The 25,580-nt window shown below is 37.7% G+C and overlaps 1 protein-coding gene across 1 annotated transcript in view; it reads right to left on the minus strand.

The window, feature by feature from the left end:
* ZNF804B (zinc finger protein 804B) overlaps positions 1–25,506 on the minus strand; it is a 492,006-nt gene extending 466,500 nt beyond the window's left edge. Inside the window, exon 1 of the mRNA XM_008686213.1 lies at positions 25,399–25,506. Within this exon, the coding sequence (XP_008684435.1) occupies positions 25,399–25,506 (108 nt within the window). The remainder of the gene's footprint in view (positions 1–25,398) is intronic.
* Between the last annotated feature and the right edge of the window lie 74 nt (positions 25,507–25,580).

The raw sequence follows: 25,580 nt of genomic DNA on the forward strand, positions 1-25,580 counted from the left end.
CCTCTTGCCTCACTTCTCTCAGCAAAATTCTGCTTCTCGATTAAATTATATTTCCTCTGTGAAGCCTGGCAAACTCGAGAAACCCACGTTGTACGTGGTACTCAACCACATTCTAGCAATTCTCCTACCGTAGGCTGTTGTCTATTTCACACTCTTTTCCCTGCCAGTGATTTGTAAGCTATTACCCTGGGATTTTTTGGTATTCAGATCTTTAGTGTCTCGTTTTTAAAAAGAGGCCGTTAAAATATCTGTAAGACTTTTCCCATAAAGTTAATTTTATTTTCATCAAAATGGTTGTGATATGTCAATATATTAAAATGTTCCTATGTGATTGATTGGGTTTTGGTCATTGTCCATGACACTCTTCAAAACAGCAAGTGAAAATATAGTAGTTGCACCTTATCTGAAGTTTTCGGTTTTACCCACATATTAATTTCTTCCACTTTAATTTGGAAGGATACTAAGAATACCTTCTGGAAGTGATTCAGCAGAACTTTTGTATTTATGTATTACTATGCACTGAGCCAAGTATAGGAACTCATTCCCAATTCATTGGATTAAAAATAAAAATACTCTTTCCTAGTGGAGCATCTGAGCAAGCTACTAGTAAGGTATACAAACTTTATTCCATATTTTAAAGATATTTTCTTTATGTTCAAATCTTTACTTTACTTGCCACGCTTACCTGTTCTTTGAGAGATACGTGCTTAATAAGGCAAATATTTATTATGTATCTTTTCTTAGGTTACTATGATAATAAGTGAAAATCTGTTTCCATTTTAATTATGCGCTTCACATTTCTAATCTTGTTCTAAAATACTAAGCCATTTTTTTAAATACTATTTATAAAAGAGTGCATTAAATGTAAAGCCTTGATTTATTGAGGAAGAAATAAATGTCTGAATACTGAATACATTTACATTTTACCAAAATGCATTCTAGTGTAAAGACCTCCTGAGGGATCTCATTCACTCATATCTCACCTTCCTCCTCTCGCTCTTGTTTTTACTAGACTCAGTTTAGACTAGACTTTGCTTTTTGGAAAGCACAAATAATAAACTACTCTACAACAAGGTTTATTTCATCAGAGTTAAAACTACACACCTTGTAGTATTTTGATTCATCGATTCCTCACTTTCTATCCTCTATAGTGATAATTCTTGAGCACATACCCTGTTCCAGCCAAAATCAAAATGACAAAATGAAAAGAACATTGAAGTGAGTAACTGACTTTTGTTATGTACTCCATTAACTCATTATGTGGCTCCAAACAAGTATTTTTTTTTCCTTTGGGGGTCTCTGTTCATCTACATCGGAGAACCTCTGAGCATTATAAAGAAGTATATGAAGCCCTTGAACTGTATCCAAAAATGTGTATCAAAAGAAAGACTTGTTGTCTTAGAATTAGGCATGAGGTTAGGATCAAGATGTTTGTATTAAAATGTTGAGGGGCAGCTGGGTGGCTCAGTCAGTTGCACATCTGCCTTCAGCTCAGGTCATGATCCCAAGGTCCTGGGATCAATTGAGCCCCACATCGGGCTCCCTGCTCAGTGGGGAGCCTGCTTCTCCCTCTCCCTCTGCCTGCTGCTCCCCCTGCTTGTGCTCTCTCTCTCTATATATATATCAAATAAATAAATAAAATCTTTTAAAAAAATAAAATGTTGAAATCTGGTGTCTGAATGAATGAATGAATGTCTGAATTCACCCACCCTATCAGAGAGTACCTGTGAGCAATACCAACATTTTCCTTTAAAAAGCCCATCCTGGATGCATTCATTTTAGTGCAAAGATGAATGGGAAACCGAAAAGCCAGCAATCTCTATATTAGATTATGACATATAAATAGCATGTTTGGTAGCACTGTACAGTCAGGAGAAACAGTGAAGAGTGGGACATTTTTCTTTAAGGCTGGTGGGAAGCCATTGAAGATTTTAAGCAGAGCATAATCAGACTGGTTTGGCCACTGAATGGAGAATGGACTGGAAGAGGACATGCTGGTGCCGATAGGCTCCTTAGGAAGTTGTTACAAGTCTTCTGGCAAAGGATGATAATAGATAGAACCAGATTAGTGACTGCAGAAATGGATCGAAGGGGACCAATTTGAAAGAAAATCAGGAGATAAACAAACCTAGGTTATGAGGGAGAGAAAAGCACCAAATATTTTAGATTTCTGGTTTTTACAAGATGGTACCATTCCTGAGGTAGGAAATATATAAGGAGTATAGAATATATAAAAGAAAATGGGCTTTCAATTACTGATGTATGACAGCTGCATCAGGTTGGAATAATTTTTGCAACTTCCATCATGAATATCTTTTGATAAGTTATAGAGAACATGCATCATACTAAATCTCATAGTTTGTTGAAATGGCTAAGTACTAATATGCATTTTCTGACAGAAGTAAGTAACCTCCAGGAAAGTCAAAACAATTTGATAAGTTAAAAAAAATACTAACGGAGAAATTGTCCCAGCAATAATCCTGAGTCTGATATTCACCACCGCAGCTATCATTAATATTGTATCTGCATTCAGTGGAGCCAAACACAGAATCAGCAGCACTCACTGAGCTCAATTCCTTCCCTTAATCAAATACAAGTCGTTCAAAACATTTCTAATTATTTATTGATTGCCACATACATTTATTGGAAGCCATGCCATTGTCTTTTATTAATATAAGGGAGCAAGCACATAAAAGCCTCCATAGGGCCCTTCCCAAATTCATTGGTATATTATTTATTCCATTTGCAATAAAAATTTGGGTAGAGAGGTGTCCTTTGGCATTCTATTGAAATGGTTTGCCTTCTGTTTCTCTCAACTTCTTGTAGGACAACATGACACACGTTGAATTTTATTCTCTCTCTGAATTTAATCATTCAGCAAGTGTGAACTGACAAATTGTGTCAAATCTTTATCAGGCATGGGGGTTTGGGGATGCAATGCAATCATGAGCAAATACACATCATTTCTACCTTAGAGAGTATGCAGTCTCTATCTCCCTCAACCCCAGACACACACAAAAATTAAACAGTTATAATTACAGTAATTATATTAATTAATATATAATAGCATATCATTATAATTACTGTTATCTCATATATACAAGTGGCAATGGTTTCCTAACTTTACCTAGTGTAGAGGATTAGGGGATGCCTCTGAGGGAAGAAAGATACAAGGATTTCTGGAAGTTGCATAGAACTGAGCCAAATAAAAGGCAAGGAGTAGGAGGGGAGTGTTCCTGGTGGAGGATATATTTATGTATACTCGATCAGAGGGATATGCTAACACCCAAAGGCAAGAAGAGCCATACTGTGTTGGGAGATGTGAAAGAATATCAATAAGGCAGAACTTGAAATACAAATGGAAGCATTAAGAGATGAGATTGGATAGCTAGGCATGAGACCAGATTATGCAGACACTTGGAGCTACAAAAGTACCATGACTTCATCTCAAGTGAAATGGGACAGTTTTGTTTTAATCAGAGAAATGCCATGATTAGATATGCATTGTAGAGGAACCACACTGAATTGGGAGAAGAGACCAGAAGGGTACTTGGTAACTAGACCAGACAGACACACCAGTTAGGAGGTTATTACAGTAATCAGGGAACGAGATGACAGGATATCTGTACAAAGATAATGACAAGAATAGAAGGCGCAATGCCATTCCGAAGACAGGCAATATTGGAAGAACAGTAGCTTGGGGATGTGCGGGGAGTAAGATGAAGCTTTCCATTTTGAACTTGCTCAATCTGAGGTGTCTGCAAAGCATCAAAGTTAAACCATCCAGTAGAGCTTTCGATACATTCTCCGAAGTGCACGAGATTGGTCTGGTAGAGACAAAGACTGGACATCATCACAGATGATGACTGAGGATTCAGGAGTAATCCTATCACCAGCACAAGTCGATAATGAAGAGAGAAGACAGTCTACCTCAAAACCCTGAGAAATGCTATGGGAAGAACAAGGACCCACAATGAAGTTGAAGACATTATTTAAATTGTCCAGAAGCAGAGAAAGAGAAGCAGATCAGGCAGTAACATGGAAGCCAAAAGAAAAGAACATTTCTTTTAAAAGAGAGTATTCAACAGTATCAACTGTTGTCTCTAAGTCAAGAAAAGGAATACAAAGTAGATTGAATGACAAAGAGATCACTGGTGACTTGGAAAGAGTGACCTACATAATATCCTGGAGACAGAAGCAGGGTACAGTAGGTTGAGGAGTGAGGGTTGAGTGAGGAAAGAGAACAAAACATAAACAACATTTCTACAAGCTCAGCTGTTGAGTTAGTTGTTAGTGAATTTGCAGAGTCAGTTTGGGAATGCAAAGGGCCCTCTGGAGATGTTAAAATTTTTATTAAGAGGAAGGGCAGTAGTTTATTCTGGTTTCAAGAAAGGGATCTGTCTTCTTATGTGAGATTAAACATCTAATCATGGCCCAAGGGGAAAACGGCTCTATCCAGTTTTGAATGGCAAAGATCTGGTCTTGGACCTTAAAGGTCCTCAAGTGACAATTTGTACAGTTCTGGAAAAGAATGATTGCTCAATAAACATTTGTTTAGATAAATGCACTAATCTCTGGGAGAAACCTAGCTATGCAGAAAGTGACTTTAGAATACCCATGAGCTCTGGGGTGCCTGCGTGGGTCAGTTGGTTGAGTGGCCAGCTCTTGATTTCAGCCCAGGTCATGATCTCAGGGTCCTGGGATCAAGTCCCACGTCAGGCTCCACCCTCAGTGGGGAGTCTGCTTCAAGACTTTCTCTCTCCCTCTGGCCCTTGCCCCGCACATGCTCTCTCTCCCAATCTCTCTAAAATAAAAAAATAAATCTTAAAAAAAAAAAAAGAGTATCTATGAGCTCTTATGTTACAGCTCAAACTTTGGGTTATTCCATTGGTATTTCCATGGTCAAACTTTTATAGTTGATTGCAAATTATGCCATTCCTTTATCTACTTTATGGATCAACCCCATCACATTTGTAAATTTTGCTCTGGCAGTTATCCAGACTGCTTCCTCCTTTGCCCAGTCAGGGCACGCTAGGAAATTGCAAATTACAATCAAATCTCAATTTTCCAAACTAATGATTTTAAAGAGCAGTAATGCATAATCCAAAATGAGGGTGAATTCATGAACCATTTATCTCTGTAATGTATATTCATTAAATTTGACTAGAAGTACAACTTATATGTCATTCATAACCAAATGATAAAGCATTTCAACTGACATGGTTCAAGAGTATCTGCAAGCTCTTCCAATTCCTCTAGCCCTGCTTCCTACTACAGCCTATTGTTCATATCACCTTTCATGTTTAGATGGCTCATTAAAATAAACTAACATGCCATGTTTTCTTTAGGATGGGGGAGATAATCAATAAGCAGCATTTCCTTATTATTGCCGTCATCCACTATAGCTATATGTCTCCTTTCTGTCTCTCTGAAAAGTTTCATTCACCGAAGAGAACAGTATAATGACCTCTATATCCGTCACCCACCTACAATAACGATCAGCGTCTCTTTTTAAAATTTGCTTTTTGTTAAGTGACATGACTATAATATCTCTCTGAGATATTATAGAATAAGAAAGGACACAACTATGAGAACTAGAAGGACTTTCAGTCACTGCCTGTTGCAGCCTCATCCCTTGGTGACAAAAATGGCCAGTTGAGGCTTGAAGCACAGCACTGACTGATGGGAAGGCAAGAACTAGACATCATCCGTGTCTTGCTTATTCCCTCAGACGAAATCAAGACTACATCTCTACTGCCTTATTCTTGGTACAGAACATTTCCAAAAATCCACACGTTACTAAATCCTGTTTTCCACCATCTTACAAACCACTAACTACAAACAAAAACTTGAAGTGTTTTAAAGTCCGGCATATTTGGCACATGATTATTGGGTTGATTTTTTAGGGGTGAACAGCTGAGTGATGGGTTGTAAGAAGCAAAGAAAATTCTCACCTTGGTTGTTTTTCAACCAGGACGTCATCCATGAATGTACTCCATACTTACCTTTTTTATGGGATGATTTCAGGAATTCCTGTATTCCTTTCACCACACACAAGGGAAGGTTATTACTGGTTTGACATTTCACTTTTGGTCTTCTTGTACAAGCAGCAAATGTTTTTGGATACCGAAAGATGTTTAGGGCTTTCAGATAATATTAAGCTGAAATGCATGTAATGTTTTCCTGAAGAGTCCTCTTGTCCATAAAAATTGCTTTGCAGGATAATTTTCTGAGGGCCACTAACTCATGTCTGCTGCTTGAGATGTTGACTCAGGGTAGCATGCCATGTCAGAGATATTGGAAACACACAGCTTACAGGCAGGCACCTTCTACTAACAGAACTGTCATCTTTTCTCTCTGGCACTACCTGGTTCTTCTTGCTAATATTAATCAAATTATAGTTGCATCAGCACAAACAGTTTACAAATGACAAGAAAACAATGTTTCCCCTTTCATATCATAGAAGAGACACCAAAATACCTCTTTGATGAAGATAACTCCCAGTTGATTAATAGGAATAAAATGCTTGCATAAATAGAATTATATGTGCATATTTGGAATACAATTATAGATTAGACATATTAGTACACACACACACACACACAGAGTATATACACAACTCTCTTAACCCAAACTAGAGAAACCAATTAAGATTCATAAAACTGCTCCCAATCAAGTGGGAGAACCAGGGATTTAACTATCAAAGTTTAACAGTGCAGTACAAGAAAATCCTTCTGTATAAACAATGTAGATCATTTCTCTACCAGTTATGTCCTCCCACCTCCTCTCTGACTCCCATCTGAGAAGCTGCCCATGCATCTTTCCCGGAGTGTCTCCTCCCATAGCTCCTGGTGTGGGCCACAGACCGAGTGGCCCTGTCCCCCTCTCTCCCACCCAATCTCTCCCCGCTCCTGTTCCATTCCACACGTGCACATGTGGGTGTGGGTGTGCGCACGTGAGCGCATACACACAGATACACAGGCTGGACTAGTCATCATCGGAGGCAGAAAGAGCCCATTTGTAAGGCAGCAAATGGTGAAGCTGAAATAAGAAAGAGAGATGAACTATCTGGAAATACCAGAGACAGTCACCTCAACCCCAGACTGCATTTCCCAGCCCTGACTGAGGCCCTAACATTTTCTATCCATGAATCTTTCCACTAACCAATGCTTCTCTTTTGCTTAAGTCAGTTAAAGTGCTTTCTGGGTTTTTTTTTCCTTGAAGCAAACAATTTCTTAGCAGCCTGACAAATGGTTTTCAAAGCAACCTACTCACATGTAGTACAGAGTTCTAGATTTCATATTAGAAGATTCATGTTCAGGCACCTGGGTGGCTCAGTCTATTAAGCGTCTGCCTTCAGCTCAGGTCATGATCCCAGGGTGGTGGGATTGAGCCCCACGTCGGGCTCCCTGTTCAGTGGGGAGCCTGCTTCTCCCTCTCTCTCTGTTGCCACTATCCCCTTGTGTTCTCACTCTCTCTCTCTGTCAAATAAATAAATAAAATCTTAAACAAACAAAAAAAAGATTCGTATTCAAATCTTATTTTCTGCTAGCTAACTGTGACGTTAGGAAAGTTATTAACCTTTCTGAGCCTGTTTTGTCACCTGTAAACTGAATGCGCACCCAATATGAAACGCGATAAACCATACATGAAAATAATCAGTAACTCAGTTAGCACTTATTGAATTCATCAGAGTTTAGAGTATGCTCTGCAAGTTTGCAGTTTCCATAATGCAGTTATGACAATAAGCTTGGTGACAAGGACATAAGATGGTTTGAATTCTGACCAGCAGCCTTGGGAGACCTCAGGGATGTCAGGCCAATTAGTCAAGCTGCTGATACATAATGCTTCTGCAGCAAGGATCCAGTAGTTTAGAGATCTTCTAGAAAATCCTCTAGCAGGATAAAGCACAGGGTAAGTCCTTCAGCTGGTTTTTGCTCCTGCTCTTAATATTCTCTAGAAGAATCTGAGCTATACTTTGAAAAATGCTTAAATGTCGAGTCAGACAAACTGGACTCTGATCAGTTAATTAACTTTTATTAATATGTGTTATGAATACCCTGCTTATATTCTTCAATGAGAATGTGAACATTAGAAAATCACTCACCACAGTAATTAAATGGTTTAATATACTTATGAAGGAATTTATTATTATTTTTATTATTTTTAAAAATTCAAATTCTAATAAGATGAAAATGGATGTATATCGGTTTTATGAGTTTTCTTTCTATTATATGTTTCTAAGAAGAAATTGGTTGCTTAATCACATGTACCTGAAGAAGTAAAGTAATAACACCATTATGCCTTGTCACCTGACATACATAAATTGATTTTTAATATTCATATTATGAGCGGAATTAGTATAAGATAAAATAAGAAAAAGTGCATAATAATAAAGGAAGCAAATAAACATTTTTAATTTCCTCCTATGAAGAGAGATAATTTGGGGTTTCCACCTTGAAGAATTACATTATTTACAATTTCTGTGAGATAAAAAATATTTAAAGTACCTGCTTCACTTTGGAAGTGTTATGCATTCATAGTGTCTTTGGGCTCTTGGAAAATGCCTTTATAGTTTTGCATAATTGCCAATAACAAGAGTTTTCACCATTAGCTTTTTACTAAAATCTGAACATTAGTTAATTATACCTACACACTGACTGCTGTACATATGAATATTTTGTCAAAGTTTTACCTGTTAATTGTGCCATGTGTGCAAAAACACACATTTTACATTTACCTGAGCTTTATATTTTCATTTTGACCCACTGTAAGCAACTAAGATTGGATGAAAGAATAAAAGAATGACCAAGGGGACAGAGTTTGATTGAGTGTCTGCTACACTACAGACCCACACAGCACCCAGGTGCTGTCATTTACCTGAATGAACACAGATCTTATTGCCAGGAGACTCAAAGAAGGAGAAACAGGGAGGTGAACCAACCATTGAATTGGCATTAGGTGGTAATAAAGGAAGGTGAAAACCATCCTAGTGGCACACAGAGAGAATCATCAATTCTCCATGGAGTGGTCTCACACCCGAGGAATCTGAAGGTCCTGGATCCAAGCCCAAGCTCTCTCTGCCACTCAGCGGTTGTGAAATGGGGAGCCTCATCTCATCTGCAAAATGGGAGATGGTAGTGCCTACATCTTCAAATCGTCTTAAATTTTAAATAAGACAACATATGAAAGGCTTGTTTCGGCCTAGTATGTCTGACATAAAATGAGTGCTCTTAACCTGTTACTGTGACTGTGAACTGAGAATTGCGGAGGTGTTTAGAATACCAGGGAAGCTTCACGGAGGATACCCACAGCAGTTACCAGTGGAAAAAGGAGAAGACAGAGAGTGTGCAAATCACAAAACCTTCCTCAGCCTCTGAGTTACAAATCAAGGCAGTATTGGTGAGTGGCCATTGGTTCAATAATTTCATGCTGTTAATGTGTACAACAGACTCATGGGCCTCTTCTTTAAGGGGCACAGCACAACCTTCCCTCCCCCTTGGCCCCTTGCAGCATTCTGATTCCATCAAGTCTAGTCTGGGGACCTCAAATCTGCAGGGTAACCCCATTTAGAAATAAATGATGAAGATGAGCTCTACAGGACGTTCTAGATTGATTTTACCACAAGTAAGTCAATTGCCATCTTTGACTTATAATTTAGCAGTCTTATTGTTCACCTTTATGTTCTGGAATCAGAGGAAAGTGACACATATACACACACAAAACAGTACTCACTATTGATTGCATTTAAATCAGCCACCTTGATGGTCTTTGTCTAGTATATTCACAATTTTTAACTCCAATTTTTGAAAAATGAACCATAATCACAAAGATCAGAAATGATCTCTTCTAGGCCATTTGTCATGCAGATATATTTGTTCAGTGTGTGTTTTCCATCCCAGACTGTACATTCCACTGGGGCAGACAACATGGGCACCATATTTGCATCAGTAGCTCCACCAATTCATACAACACCAGACACAGCTAATCAAGAAGCATTTTGTTTTTGGAAAAACAGAGGTAGGAGTGGTGGAAGAGGTGCAGGGCGGGGGTAGACTGGAGAAGTATTTAGGAATAAAATGATCAGAAGTACCAATCTGATGAGGGATTAAAGGAAAACACAAAAAATCTGATGAGGGATTAAAGGAAAACACAAGTTTCAAGCCTGCGGTGTTGGATGAAGATGACGTCCCTAACCAAGGAAGAACACACTAGGTGACGATTAACTCGGTTTTAGAGATTATGTGTTTGATAGGTCTATGAGAGAGAACAACCAGTGAATAACTACAGATGTATATGAACCTAAAATTCAGTAAACAGAATAACGGCCCCCATCGATGCCCATGATCAAATTCTCAGAACCCATAAATGCTATCTTACATGTCAAAAGGGACTTTGCAGATATGATTAAAACTAAGAACCCTGAGGAGGGGAGACGATCCTGGATAGATAGGCCCAATCTAATCACAGGAGTCCTTTAGCACAAAGAGTTTTTTTCCAGCTGCGGAGAATCAGAGAGAGGGTAGCAGAAGAAGAACTTGCTCTAAAAATGGAGATGGGTAGCCATGAGCCAAGGAACACAGGCAAATTCTAAAAGCTGGAGGAAGCAAGGAAACAGATTTTGCCTTAAAGCCTCCAGATACGAAGGCAGCCCTGTCTATACCTTGATTTAAATCCATTAAGAACTTTGTGGGACTTACAGAGCTAAAGACTAATAAATGTGTTGTTTTAAGCCACTAAGTTTATGGTAATTTGTTAGAGCAATAGGAAACTATACACATGAGGGCTGGGCGGAACATAAGCATTTGGACCATTCCTTGGATTTCTGTATAACAGATATAAAACAATTTCCTTCATGAGTTACTGCTCTGCCCTCCTAGTTCTGCAATCTTAGAGCATGTGGTGTAAATGCAGTGCTGGGTATTTCTCTGTTGTGGATCAGTTCTACTCACACCGTTCCTGCTCTCTTCTGGGACTTGAAGCCAGAAGGCTACAGCTGACCCTTGAACAACACAGGGCTTAGGGGTGCCGACTCCATTTAGTCAAAAATCTGTATAACTTTTGACTCCCCAAACTGTAACAACCCCTAGTTTACCGTTGACCAGAAGCCTTACGGATAACACACACAGGCAATTAACACATATTTTGTATATGTATTATATACTGTATCCTTATAATAAAGTGAGCCAGAGAGAAGAAATTGTTGTGAGGAAAATCATAAGGAAGAGAACATACATTTACAGCACTGTACTGGATTTAGCAAAGCACACCCGTGTATACATGGGCCAGACGGTTCAAACCTGTGCTCTTTGAGGGTTACCTGTACTCGCTGGAGACGGGTCAATGGCATATCCACAGAGCTCCTTGCCAGCCAGTTTCTGGTTCGGTCTGCCAGTGGGAAGCACTGGTGACAGAGTGGAAGTTAGAAAAAGGAATTCTTTTTTCTGCTTCTTGCCTGAAGCCACCTGGGTATCTTAGCACTCCTAGGTTCCGGTGGTGGTGGTGGCAGTCACCGGTCAACTGCTGGCCTGGGCGACAGTGGCACGATATGACAGCAGCCAGCCAGGGCAAGCACCAGCCATGTGGACAGGGAGGCCAGCAGAGAGAGGCCTGCAAACTCTTAGATGCTCACAGCGCAGACCCCTCTGGTGCTTTCAGAAGCAGCAGCAGTGGCAGGACTACCAGAATAAGGTTTCCAGGGTTTAGGGAATACCATTCCCTTTACTCCTTCAGCCCCAGGGGCTAGAGTGTCTTCTTACAATTACTAATCTCTGGGTAATAGCACCTTCTATGTTTTTCCCATAGGCTATTCAACACATTTGTAAAGAATTCCTTGCATTCTACACCCTCTGAAAAGCCACAAATGGTTCCTGTTATCCTGACTAGATGCTGACATAAATTCTTTTTGCAACAATGATATACATGAGTTGAATACTTTCAATGTGTGCCAAAAGCAGAATGTATGTGTATAAGAGTTTATATCTTATATCTTAATATTTGCTCATAATGTGAATCTATGTATACCACATGCAATCCTTAGTCACCTAGTATTTCCTCCTTTCAAATATTACTGTAGTAGGTTTTTATTGGGAAAAGAAAGTGATGGACGAAAAAACACCTGATTGGTTCATTAGAATTTCCAAAGGCAAAGAAAGATATTTAAACACAATAATGAGACTGGATGCTTATCAGCACAGAGACAGCAGCTTTAGATTAAATATCTATCCCTAATATAAAAGAGGAGAAAAAAAATTCCTTCCACAAGGCAGCAAGATCATAACAATAACTCATCTACTTAACTCAATTTGCTTTGACAAAAACAACAGGAAAATGTATCATTGTCATGAATTAAAGCTGCATCGGGAAAGTAGGGCATACTGAGAATTTTCATTACGAAAGTTGTGAAAACATGGGGCTGCTATTTGCAACAGTTGTGTTCACCACAAAGCTAACTGGCCTCCATCCCTTCCTTCCATTCCCAAGAAGACACAACTCTAGTAAAGAGCCATCTGACAGCATCATCCAAAAGAACAACAGTTGCAACAAGTTGATATTGAAATGCCAAGTTCCCAGTCAGTGTGGAGAACATGTTAAGGGGTCAAGGACACCTGTCTGTGACAGAACGAGCCAACTGCTCTAGGAGTAACCAACAACTGCCTTTCACCGCACACTTGCTAAGTGCCAGACACTGTGCTGAGCATGTGATATTCCTTGGCTCGCTCACGTCTTACAATGGCCCTAGAAGACCAGTAATATCCTCAGTGAGCAAGCTGAGCATCAAAGTGGTGGAGCAGTCACACAGCTAGTTAGAGCCGGAGAGGGAGGTCAAAACAGGGTGGGTCAGTTCAACTCTAAAATCAACGTGGCTTAGCTACACCTCTACACTGAATACAAGAAGGGAAAATGTCCACGCTTTCACCTTAAAACTGCAGGGGTGGGAGGGATAAATGCATAAAACAAGACAAAATACATGCATAAAGAATACAACAAAACCCTATACACAACCAGTTTTTATCTTAAAATGTGAAATAAATATAAAAACATGTAACTTTTGTCACCAACCAGCACTGGGAGGGACTTATCTTTTAGTGGATATGGATGCATTTCAGAGAACTAAAGAAGTGATCATTGCATTGGGCCTTCAAAGTTATTATATTAATGGACTCTAATACCCTTGATCAAACTTCCTTAACAAGAGAGTTTTTATAATTGATTCAAAACATTCTTTAAAACTTCCATTTTCTTTGTTTTCTTGATGGAAATGTTATATTCTTTTAGAGCAAGAAAACTCTGATTTGGCCAGACCACCCCAAATTACCCTAAGAGAGAGAAGAGGAGTATTTGGGGTGAACTTCAAATCATATCATTCTTGTGTATATATTTGTGAAGTTAATTCTCAGTTTTCCTCTCCTTATAAGAAAGGGCCTAATTATAATGAATTTACTCCACAAGTAACTGAATTATGATGACTCAAATTTGGTACTCTTTTATCTGCTTGTTTATAAATCATTTCTGGTTTTGTGTGTCATGACAACAACAAAAGCCATGGTTACCTATCTTATTTGGTACAATCCACAGAAAGTAATGAGAAGTTCTCATGTCTACTGCAGAGTATTTAATTCTGTAGTGAGATTAAAAGTCACATTCTTACCTGAGATGATTTCCTTGTTACATGGCACACAGGATCCTACCTGGTTGGCCCTTACCTGCCTTGTCTTACACTCCCACCAGCTCCCCTGCCCAGATCCAGAGGAAGAGGAGGGCACTTTAACCATTCAACACTTGCTCCCCACCTTTAGCAGAAGCAGTTGTGTGTCTGTTGATTTTGCCTTGCTCTTAGGATTTCCTTTGAACAAAGCATACACACCAGTGCTTAAAAAATAAAACAACAACCTGAAAACCACTGGTCAAACATTACTGAGTTGTTTCCAAACAGGGAAGGAGGTAAGACATTTGGAGGTTGCAGTTTCTTTCCCTATTTCACCAAGCACGGCACTCATCAAGATCAGAAACCGAATCCTAGGCTAGCCTTATATTCATGACTTATGGAAGAATTTAAAACTTTACAAGCCTAAATTTTTGTCACACAAGCAGAGCACACATTGCATTCCGGTTAGTGTCTACTGAGTCTAATTCTAAGATCTTCATATTAAGTGATGCTTATACTACATAAATCCACCCAAGGCCACTCTTTATAAGTATCTTTATGCCAATCATGATTTCTCACTAGTTATGGCTTTTCACCTGTTCTGTTCCCTGGGAAGAACTAGTTTTCTCTATCACTTTCAAGGGTGGAGCCCACCCTGATGAGAATGGAAATGAGTACGACTTGAAAAAAAAAAAAATTCACAGCAAAGTGATCTACAATTGGAAGGAACACATAAGGAAGGTTTATTACTCTTTATTACTTTTCCTTTATAACACTGTTTCATAAATCTCCCTTCTATGATGATAAACAAATCATCAGTGGCTGTCACCAAAGATTTTCTAGCAACATCAGATAGAACTCTTGAACTCATACCATATAGCATATGGATATTGGAAGATGAGCATTAAATTTATTGAATATATACGGTCAGTTCTTTAAATATATTTAAATCCATTTAAATTAGGATTGATTAATATAAATAAGCAATTGTTTGGGTATTATCTGTAATCCTTTTGGCAATAATCCTGTTTCCATAGTAACACAAACTTGTATTTTATCTTTGTGCATGCGTGTGAAATTATAACAACTTTTGTAATAAAGTTTACACATCATTTGCACATAAATTTCATTTTTTATGAGAAGTCCAAGCTAGAGGTTTCTTTCCTTGAATCATTTATTGTCATCTCGCCACTAAATACATAATTCACATCTCCTCTCAAATAATGAAAACTCAACAGAGCCATTCCTAACCACTTGCAAAAGATTACTAAATCTACATGATGGTCGGATCTTTGCATTTCAACATGGAATATTAAGGAAAAGATAATGAAATACTTCACAGATGTCACCCTGGATATAATCCATGTGTTTTATTAGCATTAATCCATTCATTCTTACCTAATCAGGATTCTTTTGTTCATTCGTTTCAAATAGTTAACAAGTTTGCTTCCATCACTCGTAGTAGACAAATGAAGCAGCTGAAACAGTCTGTCGTTACCCACCCCGCTCCAAAAAGTGGGTCTTCATTCAACACTTTGCTGGCAGCTGAGCTACAAATATATGCATTCTTTACTAAAACTTACTTTGACATCATTTTTTAAAAAAATAAGGCAGTTTATAATCTGGTGTAAGGACATTCACTGCCTTTGGGGTAGGCGGTACTTGGTAAGGGGCATATCTGGGGCTCCCAGGGAGTTGTAATGTTCTCTATCTACATCTGAGGCATTAAAAAGCTGTATGCTTAAAATTTGTGACATTTAGGTATTATGTTACTCTTCAACACAAAATTTAAAAAATAACTTTCCATTTAGCTATGACTATGTCTAGCATAGAAAATTTGGGGGATTTCATGAAATTATAATTATTACTTCAATTGGTCCCATCACTTTTTATTTAAAAGTAATGCTTCCCCCCCGTAGGAATTTGCGAATGTCTAAATCAAAGACTAAAGAAACTAAGAAATATAGTCTTAAGATATGCCTTTGAAATGATCTGGTTTTTGTGTTCTTAAGTTCATCTTCCATAAAGATGATGGATACAGTATAAAAGGGAAATATCTGGGGGAAGTAGTTGAAAGTGTGGACAGTGTTTTTCTAAATGCACGATAATGTTTTACTGAATTTACCATCTTACCAGAATATAAAAACAACAAGTATATTTCAAAACTTGCATTACATTAAAAAGTATAATAAAGAAAGCACTTTGAGTTGCAGAAAATTCAATTAATGTATGAGAAAACAATGCAATGATGTGCAGGGAAGATTAGTTCTCACAAATGTTTCAGTCCTTCACGTGATTTAACAATGAAAATCCATCCACCAGCTGTCTCTGAATGGTTGAAGGGATGCCATGCCCTGGGGGTAGATCTATCCTCTTTCTCCAGAGGGCAGAATGAGGAACAGTGAGTAAAAGCAAGAGGGAGGCAGAGACATCTGGGTAGGGGCAGAAGGAGACTCAGCATTAATTACATTAGTCTCACAAGAGGATCAGTCTATTTGGTGTGCAGAGGCTTCTCACCCCTGGAAATGTTCATCCATGTTAAGAGTGGTTGTGTTAATTTACTATGGCTGTTCTAACAAACCACTACAAATTTACTGGCCTCAAAGAACACAAATGTATTATCTTTCAATCCATTAAGTCAAAAGTCTTCCTGGGCTAAAATCAAGGTATAACAGAGCTGTGAGTTTTCGGGAGGCTCCGTGGGAGAACACATTTACTTGCCTTGTTGAGCTTCAAGAGGCTGCCTGCGTTCCTTGACTTGTGGCCGCTTGCTCTGCCTTTGAAGCCAGCAGCATAGTGTCTTCAAAGCTCTCTCTGACTCTGACACTGCTGCCTCCCTCTTATAAGGGCCCTTGTGATTATACTTGGCCCACCTGCAGAATCCAGGACAATCTTTTCAACATCCTTAATTTAGCCCCTTTGCCATGTGCATACAGATTTGAAAGTTTTGAGGATTATAACATGAACATCTTTGAGGAGTTGTTGTTGTCTATCATAGTGATATATTTTAAAAATATATAGTAGGAGCCTAAACTAGATTGCCAAGGGCCCTTCCAATATTTATATTCTATGAATAAGGCAAAGAAATCAAATATCTGCTAACAACTGTTTAAAAAGCTTATTTGTATTAAGAAACTGACCATACAAGAAATCTGATTTCTCCATCCGAGATAGTATTACTATCTCTCTGTATGTCCACCGTAGAGGGCTGGCTCTTTTAGCTAAAATACACTATTCAGAAGAAGTCCAAGCTTCTCTTATGGGCAGTGGCCACATCTCAGCTGACCCAAGAAAGAACAAGTGCTAACAAACGTTGTTGGAATATGTGCGACTAATAAGTTCAAGCAATAGGAGTATTGGCATTTATGCAAAAACCACCTGCGGGCCCTCCAGGATGGTGCTTCTCAAGCATTATAGCGACCACCAATCAGGGAATTACTGTCTCTCTTTCAAAGGAAAGAAAAAATGACAGAGAGAGAAGGAGACACAAGAAGGAGGAGGAGGAGGGGAAGGCAGAAGAGGCAGGAAAGAAGGAGGGAAGAAGAAAGGAGAGTAGAAAGAAGAGAGAGACAGAGAAAGAAAGAAAAGGTCTAAGAACCAGTTTTTTTCTCCTTATTATATACTCCTAAATAGAAAGGGAATAATCAAGTTCCTAACTTGTAATTCATTTCTCAGAAGCTATTAAATATGTGCCAATGAAAAATATGGCTTAACTAACTCATGTAAAAATTTCATCTATTCATATATAGCCAATCTTCAGTCTCTTGTGGCCTTTAACAAAAATGTTCTGAAATGGTTACATGGAATAAAGCACTCTGCAATTTGGGTTAATAGGAAGTATTAAATTATACTTGAAGCAATTGACCAAATGATCTTGGTAGATGTTAAAGCAAGAAGCATTACCATGAAAACAGTGACCACTTAATCCATCAGCAGAACTGTGCATTCTCAAAGATTCTGGCAAACTAACTTGGGAAAAAAGTCTCTAAGGAAAAGTTTTCTTCATGGAGGTACCGGCAGGACCAAAGGGAACATATTTACACCAATTAAATTTCTACCAAAATCCTTTTTGTTCCCTATTGAAATCAATAATGAACCACAAGCAGCGCTCAGCTCTAGGGATATAAGGACCTCAAGAATCTCACATCCCATGCCTGAAATGGAGACCAAGACACCACTCCAGTTCAGTAATAATCATGGTAAGCAATGGATGTGAGGGCAGCCTACAACAGAGGTGCCTGACTCACAGTAGAGAACTCAGGGTCGAATCACATGGGGACCCAACTCTTCAGGTAGGTCAGAAAGAATATATGAAACATGACGCAAGCTACAAAGGCAAAGAGAGGATTTGTGCCAGAGGGAACAGGATGTGCATGGAATAAAGGTCTAGAAACACTCATCATAGTCAAGAACTCTGAGTAGTTTGGTCTGGCTACAGCATAGGATCAGGTGGAAAAACAGAGTTAAAGCTAAAGACGTAGATCGGGGCTGGATCATGAAGACTCTTAGATACCATCCAGGGACTCTGCACATTTCAGAGAAATGTGAATGTCATTAATATGGCCACCAGGGTATCTCTTGACTTCACATTTAGATAAAGCAAATTAATAGGAAGGGACAGACCTAAGTGGAATTTCCATCCCTTCCATCCTCATTCCAAAAAAAGGGGGTCCAGTGGTTATTTTCTGTTTAGAATATGATATTTATTTCATTCACAAAGAGGAAATGCATCTAGCCCTTGCTTGCCAAGAAAAATGTTAGGGAATATAATTATTCATTGCAAAATGGAGATATGGAAAGGACATATGTGTGTGTGGGGAGGTACTGACTGTATTTGTTGCTCAGGAGGTAGAGGGGACAAGTGAAGGGCTGAGTAATAGCTGTGGGAAGGTGGGCAGGGGAAGAACACTGGTAGGTAGGTTCTGAATGGAGATATGGGGGAAGCTCTAAATTCTGAGCTAGAGATGAACATTAAATTCTGAGCTAGAGATGGTGAACAGAGAAGAAACTTGCACGCTTCAGTTGGGAAGCAGACAGAATCGGGTGATTCTCACCATTTGCAGGGGGTCTGTACCTCCGGAGTTAGACATACATGCCAACCTTCACACATAAGCCAAAAAAGATACTGGAAAAAACCCTGATAATCATGTTAATGAAAGGAATAAGGCTCAATGGCGAGAGGAATAAGAGGGAGGGAAAAGATTGTTTAGAAAAAAACAAACTGGCAGTATCCGTTTCAAAATAAACTATATCCTGCCTCTCACACCCACACTAAAGTGAAGTACAATTTGCCAAAAGAAATTTGCCAATTGTCAAAGCAAAAAATTGGCAGCCCTAATTATACTTGCTACAAATGAACAAAATGAATACTCCCAATTCCATGAATCATTGTCAAAGCTGTCCAGTACAAAATCCTGAGTGGCATCCTTATATTTAGATAGTCTACATTTTATTATTTATTTATAGCTGGACTTACAAGTTCACAACAGGACTAAGTCATCTGAAAGAAACTTTATACACTGAAACAATAAAATATAAATTTAAAAGAATAAGAGCCATGGTAAAATAAAATCAAAATAAAAGCTGAACTGGAAATAGGAGATGAGCAGGGGTGGGGACATTGTGTTGTTCTGGATGCCAATATTGGTCCCCATGGCTTTGTTAAGCCTCTGAGTTTCCTACCAGCCAAAGAAGGAAAGAAAAAAAATAGGGAAGTCTAATAGCTCTCTTTATCTGTGAGGAAAAGTATATTATCAGTTTTTCAAAAGTATATGTTGAGATTTTAGGTAACAAATTTGAATGAAAGAAGAGATTAGTTCAATGCATGTTATCAGGGGACAATCTCAGGAAATGTACCATCATACATGAGTAAATATTTCTAAAAGCTCTTTTTCATTTCAAATGCTATATAATATTCTTTTGCATTTTTTTGTCTTCAATAAGCGAACAAGGTCTTAGTTACAAGTGAGAATATTGTCTAAGGTATAATGTGACTCATCTTTCCAGAATTTCTTCTCAAGTTCAGTAAGCGCTTCCAATGCAAGAGAGACTGTGGAACTTGGTGATTGGTATATTCCTATCGTCAACATACTACACTTTGTCATGAAAACATATCAAACACTTAATTTCTCTCTCCACACCTTATCCATGAAGTAAACCCGACTCACAAAATCTATCTACCAAAGGCTGTCACCTGCCATTTTGTATGGATTACCTGAAAAACCGTACTTGTTAAAACCAAGATATTTTCAAGCAAAGTAGCATTTTTACTTCAATTTTGATTCAAATTACTTTCTACAAGATATGTGCATATATAATAAAGAATTATTCTGACAATTGTGTATTTTGAACAAACCAAATTCACACTGAAATGCACCTCCCAGAGTTATTTGAAATATAATTACTTTTCCTGCTCTTTGCTCCCAATACAGCCTAAAACCTCTCATATTTCAAGCTCTGTTAATACTTACCACATGAAAAATATGTATCATCGTGCATATACATTATACAACAAAGATCTCATAGCTACTCTTTCAACTGCAGTTGTATGTTAAATATCATCCTCATTTAACCTAATGCCAATTATGTTTTATTTTTATTTTGTCTCCAAATTATGGAGCAGAAATTTAAAATAGAGGTTATCTTAACTGTATGTCAAAAAGAAACAAATCAAAGGATTCGATCTATCAAATTTTAATCTGGAAATAAATGTAGTATAATCTAATAAAAGTCACAAACTATACCACTCAAATACTCATTTGATTCTTCTTACCACAGGAACCTTCCAAAGGCAGTTAAACACAAATTTAAGACCTAAAAACTTGACACTTCTGTTTGAAAGCATAAATGCCAACTACAAGTACCTGAAATCAGTTAGTTGGGGGAAAGAATAAAGGGTTGAAAAGGCAGTGAGAAAAAAAGGAGCTTGCTTAATACAACATTTGTCATAACAAAGAAAACATGTATTGTAAGAATCATACCTGAGTCTTCTTTATGGGAAATACCTACAAGTTTCAGTATGAAAGGCAGTATTAGCCTATTCATGAATCCAAAAGAGGAAGGGGGTGACTTCTCTATGGGAGACTACAGCTTCATAATTATATTTGGCACATGAAAAGTGCATCAGTTTGAAAGCATTTTTAGATGTGTTTAACATGCCCTTAGTAACCATAATGAAAACACACACAAGGGAAGACTACAGGCATTAGGATAAACAAGGCTGGGTCTGCACTCATTGTTTCATGGAAGGAGTTCTCTGAAGAGATGTACCTTCAAGGTAATTTGTTTCTAGAACTTCTTTCGTTTATACATATGAGTTTTTAATTTTTAAAAGGGAACTTTATATGATTTTTTTTAGTCCATTAAAATGCTGGTTTCTTTGTCTGCCACCTCCTTCCATCAGGCAATTTAGTCAGACACATAATTTAGAATAAGACCACTAAACAGAACAAAATACAAATAACAACAAAATCCAAGGACCCTGATCTGTTGCTCAATGAAGATCCCCCAAATTTCCTTCAGATCCAATGTTTTGGGGGGAAGATGATAGGCATCTCCAGAAACAGGTAATTCTAGACGTCTAACTATGGTACTCTTAGGAATAAGCACTTCGTAAGAAGTACCACTCTACGTAAGCATCAAGAGTGGTAATTAGCTAAAGGTGCACTACGGATAAAATATACAACGATGATGATTATTAATATTTCGTTAATCAGTGACCTGAATGATAGTCGTACTATTAACCACACAAAAATTAAGTAACAAACCATACTCAAATCTAAATTTGAGACATTTGTCATTACAAAAAAACTAAGAATAAATTCAAACATATTTTTGGCACTATGTAGAGGATATTATTTGTTTTGTTGAACTAAAAAATGGTGATAGAACTTAGAAGTCCACACATAAAAAAATGAATTCACCTATAGACTGTTTTCTTAATGAATACTTCAATTATGGTAACACAGTTTTACGGTAAACATATTTGATGGTAAAAGACTCCACAATGTAATACACAGGTGACTTCTTAGGTTTGAGAGCTGATAACATTGTATCTGCACCCTATGTGTGGGTACTGACCGGTATGGGTACACGTGTATGTGTATATCATATGGATACTCAAAATCATCATTCATTTTATTTCAGAATTGTGATAGGGTGGAGGATAAATATTCTAAAATGCGAGAGGGGGCAAATTTACATTCTAAAATTAGAGACTTTTACCATTAAGTATTATGTAATACTCAATGGTGTACAAAGTATTACTCTATCATTTTTCTTTTCTTTTCTTTAATCTATCCCTGGATTTAAAGTAACATAAACTATCTCATCAATTATTCACACTCTAATTGGAATGAAAAGCAGTATGTTATTTTTTAATATCCAGTCTGCAAAAGAGAAGAGATGCACCAGACAAGACATCTGCATGTGTTCACTTTGAAGATGGGAGCTGAATTTCACTCCAGGATTTCCAGTTTGCTGATCTGTGAAAACTGTTTGGGGGTAAAACGCTTTATTTATTTCTCAAGTATCCCACTAAGTATCTATTATAAGAATTCCATGTAATGATTCAATGTTTTCTAAATGAAATCCTTTGAAATAAAAATGTATATAAATATAATCATGTCCTTTGTGCTGTCAGTTTAATATAACATGTCCAGAGTCTACAGGCATGTGATTTGAATATGACAAATGTACATAACTACTTTAAATAAATAAGTGAAGAATTACATCCAGAAGACACTGAAATGCTAAATTCCTATTATCCAGATAGATATCAGAAGATAAATAAATAAATAAATATATATATATATATACACACACACACACACACACACATACACACACACATATATAGATATAGATATATATAATGTAAGGAGATATATATATAATGTAATTTCTTCTGATATACCAGAAGAAATTCTCCTTACATCAAAGGGTTAATTGTGGCTTTTCTCCTTTCTATAATGAAGTTACAAAATAGTCTCATTCAATAATTGTGTTATGTGGTACTTTGAAACAGCTCTATTAAAACAGGAAAGTATGGACTAAAATAGAAAGGACACTTGGATTAAAAGAGTAAAAACCAAAGTTGAAGTATTGCAGACCTTAGTAAGAGTGAGTTAAATCAACTAATGATTGTATCCCAGTCCAGAGTCCCAGATAAACTGAGTCTCAGTGACTGGAAATAATCCAAGTCAATGATGTAGAGGTTAACTCGAGACATTCTGGGCACAAAATTTGAAAAAAATAATAAAAAGGTATTGTCTGAGTAGGTACGTATTTTAAGAAAAAATAAATGACTCTATCTGTGAGTTTCATATTTATGTTGATGAAAAAAATCAATAAATGTCTGTCAGCCTGAAAGTAACTGGGGGGTGTGTATTGCTCAATATAAAAAAAAGAAATGATGCATAACCCCAGTTTTTAGCTTCGTGCTTCACAACTCATTAATAAAGAAGACAAACATACACTCATCCATACTCGGAAACTATTACTTAAATGCTCAAGGGTCTAGGGTCCAGAAGGCAGTGAACTATTTTGATTTAGAAAGAAAGACTAACTGTCATGTAATGTGAAGGCAATGACTTGTCTCAAAAACCTGCCTGTGACGGAGAATGAATGAACATCAGTTCTTCACACACTGCCTAGCTCATGTGTGAAACTACCAAAACCTTGAAAAAGTCATTCAAATTCCATAGTAAAATGTAAAAGAAGATAAAATAAATCAGGTGTAGGAAGTCCATATACAGACTAACTTGGATATTTTTTGAATGATGCAAGTGTAATTTAAGTACACTCAAATGTGTAAATATTGGAGAGAACAATCCCATGAGCCAAAGTGTAGCACCTAGATAAAAGTAAATGAATTAGTATTTTAGTAAAAATGAGCCCAGCAGTGAATGAGAATAGTGTGCTGTGAGTGTGAGCACCTGGTCAGCCGGCAGAGCCATGCGGGTTATGGGCTGTCTTGTCATAACCACATTCATATGTCCGTCCCTGGGGTGTCCATCAGGCTTCTGGGAGATAAGTGACCACAGAGGGGAAGGAAGGACCCTTTCTGACCAGGTGACAGAAATTTCCTCTACAAGCCCTTGAGATTTTGGAAGATTAATTCTGTATTCTAAGCAACTTAAATAGAACTGAACAATGTAGGAACTATGAAGTAATTCTTCCTTTATCCTGTGAACTGTTAAGGCATATAGACTATAACACACTACCCAATTCAGATTGCCATAACCAAAGAGGGTTTTGGAGCACAGCCACAGAGATTATTAAAGCGTTGAACACTAATACCTTGGAGAAAGGTGGAACATTCTAGGTTTTCAAGATGAAATGAGCTCATAGAAAAACTTGATAGATTTAAGTTTGCTATAAGGAAGATTCTGACACTGTGTGTTCTTAAACATTAAGGTGGTTTGCTGAGACTGCAGAAACTCCAATCCTGAGAATCTTTAAAAATAGAAAGGATTCAGACCAACTGCTCAGAAGGATTGAATGTGGGCTTTCTTCAACTAAAACTCCCAAAAGACCCCTCTAACCCTAAAAGTTTAATTGTAAGTGCCAATATAAACCATATATTCCATTCTAACACTCCTGCTTCGGTACCATGTAGTTGAGGGGGTGGGAGGGGTGACGCCCCACATCCACAGTGCATAAAAACGTGAGGCACTGGTTTGTCATAATTAGGAGTCCTAGTAATATCTCTGGATACTTGGACTTTCTCATTTTAAACTTCTCATACAAATCATATATAGCACTTAATCAAAAGTTTTAAAGATATGTTGCAGTTTTGAATAATTCATGCTAATGGAGCATTAAACCATGATGAAAAGTACAAAAAATAAATAAATAAAAATCAGGCAACTTCAGTTTTCTTTCTTTATATCATCCAGACTTAAAATACTGTTTTTTCTATTAAACTAGAAAACTTGTCCTTAGTCACTTATTAATAATCCAAAACTTTTTTTCCTAATATGTCATGATATTTTTTGAAATACATTTGAATCTGTAGAACATTAGTCTATAGCATGTACCAATTAATAAATTAATAATATACCAAAGTCCTAGAGTCTGGCCAAAATTATTTTATAAAAAAAATACTTGAATAAATCAAATAGTAAGCTGAACTGAATAGTGCACTAAGTGATCACTCTAAATGCACGTAAATACATTTGTACCTAATACCACAAACTCCACTTCATGTTTCCACAAAGGACTCTTTGACGTTCCTTAAAGAAACCTACTCAGTTAAGCATTAGATTTAATCAAGTGCTGGCATCCAACACCTTTCCCGTCTGCCAGTACCTTGATGTAAAATCTTGAAGAAGTTTATTTTCTTATAAAGTAACGGCAGTATTATTTAACTAAGCCCAACTGATGACTTCACAAAGCGTGGTTATAAAGTGCCATTCAAACTTTCTACACTGCCCAAATCAGTAGATTCATAACTTGACATAGCACACAGGAGCTACCCTCACAGCCCTGCAGTTAACTGCATTCGGTAAATATTTGCATCCATAGCACTACAGATGCTAATGACTGTGTTGAACATACGCATGTAAACACACACCCCTAACTGTGTAACAGTCTGTCAATAAATTGTAAAAACAGACACAATATACTCATGGGTAAGGTAAGATACCCACCACCCACTCACTGTACCAGGACAGTATCTCTTTTTGTTTATCTTGATTTTGAACGTGTGTGTGTGTGTGTGCGCGCGCGCGTGTGCGTGTGCAGGTTACCGGAGAGGGAGATCCGTTCTTGCAGAGGGGCCCTCTGAAGACTCCTTTAATGCCCCGGTAGTGCCCATTGCTGAGATGTCTCGAACTGATGACCAGGTAACAAGCCATGTGGGTCCAAGCAGGAGGCGCAGAGTCTCAACTCCTCATCAGACCACCAGCCGTGGAAATGCGGGCTGGCTGCT

This window comes from Ursus maritimus, unplaced genomic scaffold, assembly GCF_017311325.1.
Source record: "Ursus maritimus isolate PB19 unplaced genomic scaffold, ASM1731132v1 scaffold_3, whole genome shotgun sequence".
Taxonomy (NCBI): Eukaryota; Metazoa; Chordata; class Mammalia; order Carnivora; family Ursidae; genus Ursus; species Ursus maritimus.